Here is a 14,474-nt window from a genome sequence, read left to right as displayed (position 1 = left end):
CCAAGGGGAACTCTGATGGGGCTATCATAACTTAACAATGGAACGGTGAGTCACTGCAGGAGGAATTCATGTAATAATCTTTTCCGGTATTTATAGGACCAGAAGGATAAAATGTCATTTAATTTTATTTGATTAAAAACCACTAGGCAAGAGAGAAAGAGGAAGAAAAATGAAGCATCTTTCTTTTATTTCAGGCATGAAGGATGAATGGAATATATAAAAAGCATATCATGAAGCAGTATAGTATAATGATTAATTTCAAATCTGATCAATGCTCCAAATAGTTGTGTTAATAAAAAAATTATTTTATTTGATAACTTAAGGCGATATATTTTTAGGTTCTAGATGCAAAATGTTGCTTTTGAGTGGAACAGCTACGTAATGAGACATCTGTATGAGTTCTTGCTTGCTATAGGCATATGTATCTGTGCAGTTCAAAGTTTATCCATGGAAGGTCTTTATTTACCTTAAAAAGTTATGCCAAAATGTTCTTAATGTAACCTTAATTAGGTTTGCTAGGATGCCAGAAATGCTTTAGCCTATTCCATTAATGCTGGTGATGCAGTATTTTATCCAGCGCTGTATATTCAGTCCTGCAGTCACTTCTGCTTGAATCAGAGCTGTATCCTCTTCTATGTAGTGCTCCCAATTTAAAGATCATGTTAGTGTTGTCTACTGTTGCTTAAAGGTTTGGTTGGTTTGTGTTGTTTTTTTCAGAAAAGGCAGTATTATTTAGTGAGCATTCACAGTGAACGCTTGCATGAATTCTTAACTGAAGCTTTTAGGTGCTGTCCCAATACTGAGAGCTTGTCACTATGTCATGGTACAATGATCTTTATCCTTTGTCTTCTTCTCTCCTTTGCACTGCTAGTATTAATTTTCAGTTTATTTATAAGATCTTCTATATGGTTCATTAATATTCAGCATGTATAAGGGGTTTATTAAGCTTAAAGTTTATCAAATTTAAAATTAGTGAAAGCAGAGGCAGGTGTGTGTGAGGAAAGGTGAGACTGTTAAGCAAAATAACATATATAAATATTCTTGAATGAGCCACAAGATCTTCAGAAATTCATTTGGGGGAAAAAAAAAATCACCAGTATTAAATACTGCTTAAAGAGCAAAATTGTCTGGATTTATGCTTGGCCAAAAAGGTCCCCAACTCATTGTCGTGGTTTAACCCCAGCTGGCCACTGAGCACCACGCAGCCGCTCGCTCACTGCCCCCACAATGGGATGGGGGAGAGAATCAGAAGGGTAAAAGTGAGAAAACTCGTGGGTTGAGATAAAGACAGTTCAATAGGTAGAGCAAAAGCCTCGGACGCAAGCAAAGCAAAAAAAGGAATTCATTCACTACTTCCCATCGGCAGGCAGGTGTTCAGCCATCTCCAGGACAGCAGGGCTTCATCACGCATAACGGTTACTTGGGAAGACAAACGCCATCACTCTGAACATCCCCCCCTCCTTCTTCTTCGCCCAGCCTTATATGCTGAGCGTGACGTCATATGGTATGGGATAGCCCATTGGCCACTGGGCCAGCCGTCCCAGCCATGCTCCCTCCCAGTCCCCCGCACACCTGGCAGGGCACGGGAAGATGAAAAGTCCTTGACTAGCGTAAACATTACTTAGCAACAACTAAGACATCAACGTGTTAAGAACATTATTCTCACGCTACATCCAAAACACAGCACTATACCAGTTAATAGGAAGAAAATCAACTCCATCCCAGCCAAACCCAGGACACTCATCTTTCCACTTTCTGCTATTCAAGCTTGATGAAAAAAGGACCTTCGCCATAGTACAGAAGTGTTGGTGGGACAAAGGCAGAAAGGATCAAGTCTGTGTAATGCTTTCTAGAGATCACCAAAGACAAATTGGATGTTTAGGAAAAGAACAGATGTACAAGAAATAAGCATATTGCTAAACCCATTGGTGAAGAAAGAATATTTTCTGGAACTTCACATTACTAGTGGGTTTAAGTAGCATAAAATTATTCTAAACTTTTTTTCTTTTAAAGTAAGTAGCTGCTTACTTCTAGCACTTCCCATGCCTTCCTTGACTCTTCCTGCCAACATTGTAGGTCTGTTTCAGGAAAGGCAATGTTGAAGTTTTCAAGAATTTTAGTGCTGGATTTCTTGCCATGTTATCAAGTAAGAGCATTTCTTTGTTCTTTTTTTAAACAAAACAAAACAACCAAATGCAACCCAGAAGGTATTACTCATGTTGATTAAACCTATTTTTTCCAAGAGGAATTATGATGTAATTCAGATTGGTTTTGATTGTTTTGAGTTGCTGCGGAATAAGTGCAATCCTAAATGACGCTTGAGACTGTTGTGACCACGTTTGAGTGCATTCCTCAGTGGGTTAATCCTATGCAAGAAATAAAAAGATGGTTTTAATTTTCTGTTGTTCCTTCACATCTTTCTAAAGGGGTTTTTCTACAGAAATAGAGGATAAAAGTGAAAGATCTGTTTATTGCTTATGTACTTTACTTCTGGTAAGGATTAAATGGAAATCACTTGAGTGGAAACCAAAGAATATTAGATATCTCTTAGAAATTGTAAGAGTAATTTAAGAGGATTTGTATATTTTCTAGAATTCATGTTAATTTTTGCAATTCTCTAAGGTAAATGCAGAGTTAACAATTACACTTCTATCTTAATTTTCATTTAAGAGAGTTAATACAAATTTTACTAATTAGTTTAATATCCTGTTCAGTAGCCAGTATTGGATTTTTAAAAGGATAGTACAAGTAACAGTACAGTGCAAAAAAACCCACCATACTAAATGGACCCTCTGTCATAAGAGAGGTTCTCTGAATCTGATCAACAATGATAATTTGAGAATTTACAGAGAAAATAAATGTTTTCAGTAGCTTGGAGTTTTTAATGTATGCAATTATTTTCAAAACCGAACTAAATTCTTGTGGCTAGTTGTGTTTTAAATAATACCCACACTTTTTTGACTGTTTCAGTTTTGTGCTTATCAAATTGGTTTCAGTGAATATACTTTTGCTTTTGTTATGGCAGAAGATAAATCAGAATGCTTAAATGGATTGTGGGAGCTTTTATATAGTATGGATATTATATCCTCTGAAACATAATTTTGTCTTATACATGCTGCTTACAAAAAAAAAATTCTGTGTCAGTTCTCTATTTCTTCATATGAATGGTGCAATTTAATATTGAAAGATGAGCTAACTAAATTTTTTTTCCTCCATGAACTTTGTAAAATATTATAGGAAAGTCCTGCTTCTAGAGCATAGGCTTAGGAAGCATGATGGTATAACACAAAAAAATTAAATCATGACAACCTAAACATCATAAAGGATCATAATTTTCTCTTACTTTTAGCCACAGTAGAGCTGGATTATTAGTTTCATAAATATTCAATTTTATTATTATGAGATTTCCATTAATTCCTTTATTTATGTTTTCTAAAAACTGTATCTGGAAAAATGTTTGGATCTTTCTTCAATCTGGTCTGCACTGCTTTTGAATTTCCATTTTTATCCAAAGGGACTTTGTGGTTGAATTTTAATTCTTTCAAGGGATAAGTTACAAAATTTCCCTTAAAAGGTGCTTGGTTTTGGAGTATATAATTTTTGTAAATAAGTTTAGTTCACATTAATTTTTATTGAATATGATTGCGCTTGATGAGGTGTCTTCAAAAACTGTTTCCTATCCAAAAATAATTTGAGAAGTGAAAAAAAAAAAAGAACAACCAGGTATTCATATTGAAAGAATCTGTTCTTCTAGTTTAGTTTAGCTTGCATAGAGTCTGATTTCCTCCCAATCAACAGAAGTCAGTTAAATCAACTGAGAGAAAAGAGTTATGGGAATTCAGAGATGCAGAAACTAGAGAAGGTGTTGTTCAGTCACATTTCTACTTTGGTTTAAATACACTGTCATAAAACAATGAAAAAAATCTGTCTGTTTCTAAATGCCGGTATGTTTTCCCTAGAGTATAGAATTATGGATACTTTCTTAGTAATTTGAAAAGGAAATATTTCCTAAGTGGAATTGCAGTCATGTAACCTCTGCACTGCTAAGTGAAGAGCCAGTTATTTCTGTCAACAAAATAGTTCTTGATGTTTAAGCAGTTAAATACCAATGTTGTCAGGCCAAAGGAGGAAAGCACATGGGACAGCTTCTAGAAACAGCATTGCTGTTTTACAGATAAAAAAGACTTAAAACAGCTTTAAGTTGTAGTTAATTTTCTTGTGTTTCTCCTCTTGTGTTGGTGGAGTCATATACTCCAACCCACCTCGGTTCAAGGTGGTTGACTGTGTCCCAAGTCACTTTCTTAGGAAGGTCTCAGGAGTAAAGCCTCCTGGTCAGCCTGTTGGTAAAGTGGACTCTGACTACAGAAACCTCTCTAGAATGAGCCTACAGAAACTGCAGAGCCATCGGGAGAGCAGTGTTCACGTTTCCAGAGTCTTATCTCGGCTGCCCTTCTACTTATTCCTTCCTTTTTCATGTTGGGACCTGCTGCATACCAGTTGCTCAGTCTCCCCTCTTTGCTGGTAAACCATTTGCTCCAGACGTTCTCCTTCGTGATGTGGCTGCAAAGATTTTTGAAGTCACCTTATTTCTATGAAATTTGATGACCCCATCACCCTTCTCAAGTATGAGATAGAAAGTCTTTTTTGGATTTTTTGTGAAGTTTTTGATGGCAGGAATGTGAAGTTTCCATTTTATTTTCAGGAACTTTGAGTTCTGAGAGACTTGCTAGAGGAATTTCAATGCCCAATTTTATTCAACTTGTGCTGAATCTGTACCTATATATGTTTTAGTCAGAGTACATTCAAAGTTCCTTGAATATGTCTTCAGTTTTAGTCCAGAAGACTGGAGAGGATGGCTGTGTCTGCCTGGTATTACTAAAAATCTTCCAGTCTTAGTTTGTGTATCTAAAAAATGGATATGGTATATGTTCATGGGCAGTAAGTGTTCCTCAGAAGTAAGGAAATACACATTGTTTATCAAAAGGTGCAACTTAAGCCCATAGAGTATGTCACATCAGCAATTGAAATGGGATTGTTGTTAAGGTGGCTATTCCTATGCTATTCTGCATCTGATTAACACATGTAATGATGGTAGAGAAGATGCAGCAGGATTGGGCTTCAGCGTATCTTAGTAACCTAAATAAATAGCTTTGTCCTTGCACAGTGAACCCAAAATCAATGGTACTGTGTCTTGAAAACTTACATTTTTCTGTGCTAGTTGGGTTAGTTGCAGTCAGGATATATGTGTGCCTGTGCTGCCATCACGCTTTGATCTGTGGTATAAAACTATGATAGTGTTATTTTTTTAATTGATACAGAAATCTATCAGCCTTCCTTTTAGACACATTCTTACAAAGCAGATGGTGCTGATCGCTTCCTATAGTCCCATGTCCTATATACCTTTGTATGCCTCAAATTGAGCAAGTCCAAACAAAGAAGTCAAACAAGTGGCTTTCCTCTAAACTTAGAATGTAAAGAAATGAGAAGAGTATGAAGCTGCAGTTGGTTGTACCAAATGATTGTCCTTTTGTTCTGGAAGGATTGGCAGGGAAGTCACAACCCTTAAAAAGATTACTCTGACATGATTGCAATTCTGCACAAAATATTTTCAAAAAGGCATTGTGTCTATATTAAATGATATGTTTTCCTCCAACATATGAGAGAGATTAGCAAAAGAAGCTTTAAATCAACAATTGGTTTATCACTTTTCTATTCTAAGGTAATGGTGTTGTCTTTCTTACTCAACAGCGTTTCCTTGATATGACGTTTGGAGCCGGAGGTCATACTACAGCTCTGCTAGAGAAAGCCAACGACATTACAATCTATGCACTGGACAGGGACCCCACAGCTTATAAAATAGCTCAGCAGCTTTCAGAATCATACCCGTAAGTTGTCTTCTCCTGTCTTAAATATGGTCGAGATAAGGTTGATACTGTGGTATTATATGCACAATTTAATATATTTTTATAGTTTTAATATATAATTTTTACTGGGTTATTGTAGAATAGCATTATATGCTGTATGTGCCCTGTTAAATATGAGATCAAATTCAATTTATTTATAAGTAATTGCATGCAAGTTCTTCTGAGTTTTTTGGAGTTCAATGCATATTCTGTACTCTGTTAATTTTAAGTATGCATCCAGTAGCCAATTTTATATTGAAAAAATGATTTTAAAAAGATTCATGTGCTCTGCTTGCTTTGAGATGATTCTGATGGCAGAGTTGTACAAAAACATACACTTTGTGGTAAGTATTTCACAAAAAAGGATGGAATAATATACTTTAAATAATGAAGTAATTACGTATGGCTTATGAATATTTTAATTTCAAAAACCAAAAAATATTTGTAATTCACTATTAGGTTTGCTAAATATTTTGCCAGTGTGCAATATGTCGAGTTGAATATGAGCTTTTCAGAAAGTGCTATTGTTTAAATTTGACCAAGAAGTAAAATTATATAGATACAAAATTAAATAATATGAAATAATGAATACTTAGGAAATTCAGGGAAAGTAGGAAGGAGAGGACACTTACTGTCATGTTGAAAACATTGGAGTATTTATTTCAAAAGCTTTTACATGAGGAAAAGAAAATCTTTCCAATAAGAAGAAAACTGGAAGAGGTGGATAAAGAAGCACCTGGTTGTTCAGTCATGTTTCCCCACATAAAAAGGAGTTCTAAGACAGCAATAGTATTCAAGCAATGCAGAAGATATTACTCACTTTTTCTAAAAGAAAAGGCTAAACTGTGCATTCCTTTCTTCAAGTGCCATTGTCGGAGGCCTAGTGGGAAAAATGCGAGCATGTGACAAGAAAGCATAGCTTGGTTTCTAGTCATCCTACTCTGCAAGATCAGTTAAATATATTTCTCTAAATTTTCAGTTCTTTGTGGGCTGAAGGTGACATGCAGTGTATACTTACAAATTTGTGGAATTCTTCTCTGTTATTTCTCCAGAGAATGCTCTTTGTGACAGAATAGCGTGGAGAATATTGGCAAAAACTCCTGCAAACTCCACCAAATGTCATTGGAATTGTAAAGTCTTCTGTTCTTTGTGTCATAGGAAAAAATATATGTAGCCCAAATTAAAGCTAATCTTATATCTAATAAAAGTTTTCAGAAACATTCGCACAACACAAGACAATGATGAACAGTCCTCTGATTCAATGTGCTTATCCATAAAGTATCCTATGCAAACCTGGGTGTGAAGGAAGTGGATGAAGAGATTTTCCAAGTGTTGGATGTTGTTCTGCCAATGACTGACATTGTTAATTCTCTGCTTTCTTATGTTTGTGAAAAGATGAGCTTTAATCAAGATAGTGTTACACTTGATGTAACTTACTATGGCTTTACAAACAAAGGAGGTCTCCTTGTTCATATTTTTGTTCATAAAAACATATAAACTTGGTTACTTGGATTCCAGACGTAGTGTTGTCCACCTTTACAGATGCAAGTTATCATTAGAATGAAGTGGATTCTTAAATAACATAGTGTTAAGTTGTTAAAGAAAAGTCTTAATCACTGAAAGATGACTGCATGCCACTTGAATATATACTGTAAGATACAGAGCAGTATTCTTATTTGTTTTGGTGTTTTCCCTCATCTCCCGTCTTTCCTATTGGAAAGAACACGTGGGTCCTTTTTCAGAAGGTAAATATATATTTTTTTCATAGTAGTTTATGTTGGAAAATTAAGTTAAAAGAATGTTCATGTATGGTATATGTGGTCATTATTAATCTGCTTTCCCTGGGAAGTCAGTTGCATAGGCGGTATAAGTATATAATTTATAAATAACAGGTAAAGCTAGGGTTTGCTTACAAATCAGTTGTAAGTGTAAAGGATTTACTTACGTTATGAGATATGGAGCTTTCATAAATGGAATTTTTTCTTTCAGTATTCATTAAAAGATGGTTGATCTAATATTATGGGATTTTTTTGTCCATTTTCTGCACTGTGTTAGGAATAAATCTTTTATCATAATTTCATCAGTTTAATTCAAATCTGTGTTGGCATCAAAAGCTCAGGGAATTCATCCCGTTGACATCTTTATCTGGTCAGGTCTACTGTCAGGTAAAACAGTTCCCTGGTTCACCAGGGAGCCACAGAAATAGTTGTGCTATCTTAAAAATGGCAATGGCAGCATGCAGTTGCAAGCTGAGAGAAATGTAGGGCTGCCCCTTCTGTAAGAAGCACAGCCGTAGATGTAAGTGACTGAAGAACTGCAGCACAGAAGTATAAACTTCTCCATTGTTCTTCTGTTCTAGGGTTTTTTTCACCTCTTCTATTTAATATTGCTGTTTTGGGAGAGGTTATTTGACTTGCTGAAGTGCTTCACTTCCTTTGGAGGTGACAGCACAAGGTGGAGAAAAAGACTATTGTGCAACCATAACCAGTAAAATCTGATTCCTGCTATGTCTGAAACTGTGAATGCAGTGGGCAAATTGAAAGTCATACATCAGTTGAATTTCCTGTTGCCATTTTGTTTCTACTTAAAACAGAATATTGTACCTGTTTTGTTTAATTGGGGATGTTAATAAATTCCAGCATATCAACTACATGATGGATCTTGAGTCTTGCAGTAGTATTTGCAGTAGTCCATCCTACGAAAAAAACTTCAATTCTAAATATGCAGTGTTAATTGCTATTGCTTATTCTGGTTAGGTAACATCAATAATCTTAGTAAAATCATATAATTCCAACTGTTACTCACTATGAGGCTTCATTTTCTAAGCATCCTATATTTAAGTCACTGAGTTAAAAGATTATTAAAGCTCAAGTTGCAGAAATATGCCCAAAGATATATGGTTGGCAGAGGAGATAAGTATGGCTAAATTAGGGGATTTTTCTATATTCAGAACTCATAAATGAAGTCCTCCTTGTGCTTAGCTGAAAGACAGCTGGAGTAATAAGTTACTGAATGAGAACACTGAGGAAAAATACATTTGATGTTTGTATTTTAAATGTGTCTCGTTGCTTCTTGGTAGCGATTTTGTCAGAACTAAAATCTGAGGAGCGTAGAGTTCCAACTGCAATTCTCGCATTCATTTAGCCTCTCTGTTTATTATTTTTATTATTTAAAATATGTAGTGCTGCTTTAATAAGGAGAAAATGGGTCAGGGCCTGTTAGATATTCAGTGTGTGGGTGGGAATCCTTTGACGTGCTTTCTGGGGAAGCCTTTAACTTGGGAATTGCTGCTGAGAATCCAGGAGAACAAGATAAAATTCGGTTAGTAGCAATATATATTGCAAGTAAACCCTTTCACGCCCACTGAAAGGGAGAGGTTAGAGAGGTGACTGAAATCTGGCAATTAACCAATATCATTGCAAGCTTTTAAGTATGAGAAACCTACGCAAAGCCTACACAGAGGAGACAATATGTTCTTTGTAATTCTCTGAGCAGAATAAGAAATTGTGCCCCAAAAGTAGGGATAAAGAGTATAAAATTCCTCATACAATTGAACTACCATTTTATTGTAGTTCTAAAGTAATTTTGAGGTGATGGTGTTTGTGGGTTTTGCTTTCAGGGTTACACTGAGTTTACAGAAAAAGTGGGATAGAGCCATCAGCTATGCGTTGTATGTTCTGGGGAAAATACAATGTAATTTCAGTTCTACGGAAAACAACTTATTTTTTCAGTTGCAATAAGCTTATTTTAAGTGCCTGTGAATTGTAGCTGAGTGTATAATATATTGATGCTTTTGTTGCTATATGTTATTTATATAGGCTACTATTTGACTGTAGTGCACAAGGGATACAATTAACAGTATGCAATCAAGGCATATTCATTATAATGATGCCTTAACTATATATAAGCAAGATAATTACTTACTTATAGCTTTATTTCTTTCTAAAGAATTCTCCATGTATGTCAACATCTGGCTGCCTCTCAAATGCCAGCAACATAGATAAATGAGTTGCCTTAAATATGAGATGGAAAAATGCAATTGAGAGCACTAAAAAGACCTTTAAATGCCACTACCTTAAAACAGTGCTCTTCTGTAATTTATTTTGCTCCCCAAAAGGTTTGTTTGGGTAACAAACCCAAATGCGTTTCCTTATAAAAACATAAGGAATAAAAATTCTTTTTCTTGTTGCTGAAGTTCCAGCTGTGCAGGTTTCAGAATGACTTTGCTTGCTTTCATATATACAATGTGATCCTTCAATACGTTGAGTTCCTGCTTCAAATTTGGGCCCAATTCAAAGTTACCCTGACATACAAAACACATGCAACAGTCTACTTTTAACATTTGTTTTTCTTCCCTTTTTACAGCGTTTTATAACTTGGCCCTTTAGTGCTTTCTTAAAACCTTGTCAGTTTGAGTGTCAGTGTTCTCTGACGTAGCATAATTATAGATGTTTCACTACCAACATCACATCACTTGAAACTGCAATTAAATCTTTTTTGTGTACTTCTTAATTTTCCTTTCTTTGCAGATATGATGATCGTGTTTTAATTCATTGTATGGGCTGCAAAGTCTTTACCATATACACACTGCAGTCTAATAATTTCAAGTTCAGAAAGTGTTTCTATTACATAAGTATTTCTGGGACAGATAAACTCCTCCTCAGTGGGCCCTACAAGAACTCAATATAAAGTATCACAAACCCTGTATCCAAAACTGGCCAGTGACATTGGGATGTACCATGGCAAAAATGAAACTAAACTGGTAGAGGAAGCCAGAATCGTGTAATCCCACTTTTTAAAAAGAGAAGTGCTAGTTTTCCCTCTTCCTGTAAATATTCCCTAAGTTCAAGTAAAGGAGGAAAACAGGTTGCCTGATTGAAAGGAAAATTTCTTGGCAGAGAAGGGAAGTCCTATTCCTTGTAAGCTTTACAAAGACAATATCTCTTCATTTTGAGGGACACAATAACCAGTAGAAAACGATGCTGAAAAAGAAAAGTGGGGAACTCTTCTTTTCCTGGCAGTTTTGGTACCAAAAAAAAAGTCAACTCATGAAAAAGATTTTTACAACCATTTCCATAAAAAGCACACAGTACAATGGCAGTCTTTTTTTAAAATGTTCTTCACAATGTATGTGTGTGTTTCTGTATTTTATGCTCAGCATCAAGTTCTTGTAGAACTGGCGACGTTAACTAGCTGAACAAAATGTTACTGGATTGTTTTCTTAATTTACTTAACATTCCTGTGGTTATACTCTGAATTGTTATTGCAGTCATATACTCACGGTTACCAATAGTACCTCTCTGCCAAGGAATTGTGAAAGACAAGTTTGTTTTTGTCAGGGATTTTAGATCAGGGAGCTGCAATGGAGTGACTAACATGCAGGGCTATGCTAAGACCAGTTCATTAATATTTTGTTGGGTATTTCCTGGCTAATCAAGAGATAATGGGAACAAATACTGATGCCTCTTCATCAAGGCCATATTCTTAATTAGTCTTTTAGCAGAATAATTTGTTATTTGCTCTGAATATAAATAGTTCGTAAAACATCTAACAATTTATATCTGTATTTGTATACTGAAAACAATTCTGTGGTTTAATCTCGGCCGGCAACTGAGCCCCACACAGCTGCTCACTCACTCCCTCCTGGTGGGATGGGGGAGAGAATCAGAAGAGTAAAAGTGAGAAAACTCATGTGTTGAGATAAAGACAGTTTAATAGATAAAGCAAAAGCCGCGCACGCAAGCAAAGCAAAACAAGGAATCCATTCGCTACTTCCCATCGGCAGGCAGGTGTTCAGCCATCTCCAGGACAGCAGGGCTTCATCGTGTGTAATGGTTGCTTGGGAAGACAAACGCCATCACTCCGAATGTCCCCCCCTTCCTTCTTCTTCCCCCAGCTTTATATACTGAGCATGACGTCATATGGTATGGAATATCCCTTTGGTCAGTTGGGGTCAGCTGTCCTGGCTGTGTCCCCTCCCAGCTTCTTGTGCACCCCCAGCCTGCTCGCTGGTGGGGTGGGGTGAGAAGCAGAAAAGGCCTTGACTCTGTGTAAGCACTGCTCAGCGATAACGAAAACATCCCTGTGTTATCAACACTGTTTTCAGCACAAATGCAAAACACAGCCCCATACTAGCTACTATGAAGAAAATTAACTCTAACCCAGCCAAAACCAGCACACTATGTGTGTATATATACACTGAGCAACTAAGGTTGCCTGCGTGCCCACACCACTGTTCCTAGAGTTACCATCAACTTGTTATGTATGTTAGTTGAGAGACAACAGCAAAAAGGTGGGAAAACCATATTGTAGTGTACTTTACAATACAAAAATATGGTTTAATATATTTACGTTTGAAAAAATCTGTTAAATGTGATTTTGTAGAGAGAGCAAGTGCAATATGGAGTATAGATGGACTTTTTATCACACTGTGCAGCACGGACAATTAAGAAAAGGGGCAGAGGTGGTTAATCCTCAGCCACAGTGGTCCATTTACACATTGTTTACTGGCTCTGAAAAAAGTTCATTTGAGAAACTCCTATAGCTAAGAAACAGAAATTATTTTTCTAATTAATAAGCTATTTTTACAATTAATCATAGAGATCAGTAATGAGTAATGGTTTAAAACAGGAAGGTGCTATGTAATTCCTAGTATCCTGTGAGGACAGGGAAAGTTACCGTCGTCGAGAGTGTGCATAATATGTTTTTGCTTAAGGAGTAAAGGTACAGAGTGAAGTTAGTTGCTGAGCAGTGCAGTATTTTCTGTGTAGTACAGTCAGTCTTTTTATCTTTCTCTTTTGTGTTTTATTGATGTTTTTCTATATAGGATATTTCAAAAACAGAAGTATTAACGAGATTGTCACTCATGGAAAATAACACAGGGTACAATCTGGAGAATACCTTCCATTTATTCAATCTGTATGTCTGTTCATATGAGCAGAATGCATTTGTTTGGCTTAAACAGAGCACATTTCATGTGGAAATAGTCATAGATATGAACATCTCCTAAGCATCCTCAAAATGTAGCATAATTTAAGACCAGGTAGGGAAACAGTACCTCCTTAGAAAAAGAGATGGGAAGAGAAACGATGCACAAATCCAAGTGTTTCTTTAGAACAATACGTAGCTCAGTATTAGAAGTGAGCTTGAGAAGATGTAGCTAGGAGAAAGCCATGAAGATGGTAACATAAGAAGATGACAAATCTGAGTATATTGTTTGAACAGACAACCAGTCTTCAAGTGTCAACCTGAAGCTTGAGAAGACTGAATGAGTTGGATGCAACAGTTTGTCTAAATATCTTAAGGTCTTCCCCCTGCAATTTCTTTAAGGTATAAAAGTCCTATTTTACTTTTTTATGGGGGGGAAAAAAGCGCAAGGGGAAGCAAGTTTGTGAGTTATCTGAAGTAAGGGAAAATTGTTTCTAGAATAAGCAAGTTGTCCAGCAGGCTGTACTAAGCATACCTTTGATGCAGTGATGTTTTACTGTGGCTCTTTGTTCAGATTCGGCTTCCAGCATGTTTATTCTTTTCCTCAGAAGTAGATGTGAAAAAGCTCATACACTGCACCTTACAGGGTGGGCATGTGTGTGAAAGTGTGAGTTGCCATCGCACCTATATATATGGGAAAGGCTGAAAGGCTCTCTAAACTGAGAATTTTTCTCGGTGCCCATATTGCCCATGCAGTGGGTCTTAAAACTGGTATTTAGTTCCAGTGGTGGGAGTTGTTAACTATTCTGTGCATGGGAAGCCAGAAAACAGCTCTTTCTTACATTACATAGTCAGTAAGGGCAGGAAAGATTGCACTTTATATTGACTAAAGCAGGCTAGTATGTATGTTTGGAAGGCTGGAGAGAGAGATTTTTATGCTCAAGGTATAGGATGTTAAGGATTGATGATGAATGTGGTATCAACATCTTGTATCTCTCCATCACAGAATTCTTTTAGCACTGTATCATACCAGAATTTTAATACTGAATGACAAGGAAGAGCTCTCTATCTGCTGAATTTAAACACTATAAATTTATCAAAATCACTTCAGAGTTCTAATTTTTTCTGCCTCAGTTGCAACCAAATACTGTCCTGACCTGATTCTTACTTAACTTGCGAGATCTGTCTAGCTCATGCATTGAGGTGGGATGGCTACAGGCCATTTCCAACATTAGTAGCTGAGTTTAAATTTCATATATTGGTTACATAAAAGAGGAGTCCTTATTTGCACTATTTACATCTTAAAGGAGTAAGGTGTCTTTTAAGAACATAGCTATGCCCAAATACTGCCTCTGTATATACAGTGGTACTAGTTTCAAGGCATGTGGTTATGTTGACATTCCTACTAAAACTTTTATTTAGCAATAGAAACATTTGGAGAATGATTAAATACTAATCAGTCTATCCAGACTCATTCTATTTACAAGATTCTATTAATCTTTTTAATGCTACATATATTTATTTCTTTTATTTTGGCAAAATTATCTTATAGTTACATTAATTATTAAAATTATTTTCAATGTCATGTCATAAATTTGGGATTTTGTCTTTGTTTTCATACATAACATCTCATGTGCCAGTGCT

At 36.1% G+C, this 14,474-nt stretch overlaps 1 protein-coding gene across 3 annotated transcripts in view; it reads left to right on the top strand.

Annotated features, from left to right (window-relative positions):
- METTL15 (methyltransferase 15, mitochondrial 12S rRNA N4-cytidine) overlaps positions 1 to 14,474 on the top strand; it is a 99,828-nt gene that overhangs the window by 35,221 nt on the left and 50,133 nt on the right. For all 3 annotated transcript variants that reach the window (XM_075163283.1, XM_075163284.1, XM_075163282.1), the window contains exon 3: positions 5,749 to 5,885. In XM_075163283.1, coding sequence (XP_075019384.1) covers positions 5,749 to 5,885 — 137 coding nt within the window. The remainder of the gene's footprint in view (positions 1 to 5,748; positions 5,886 to 14,474) is intronic.

This window comes from Calonectris borealis, chromosome 14, assembly GCF_964195595.1.
Source record: "Calonectris borealis chromosome 14, bCalBor7.hap1.2, whole genome shotgun sequence".
NCBI classification, from domain to species: Eukaryota; Metazoa; Chordata; class Aves; order Procellariiformes; family Procellariidae; genus Calonectris; species Calonectris borealis.
This window is presented reverse-complemented; position numbering and strand designations above follow the sequence as displayed.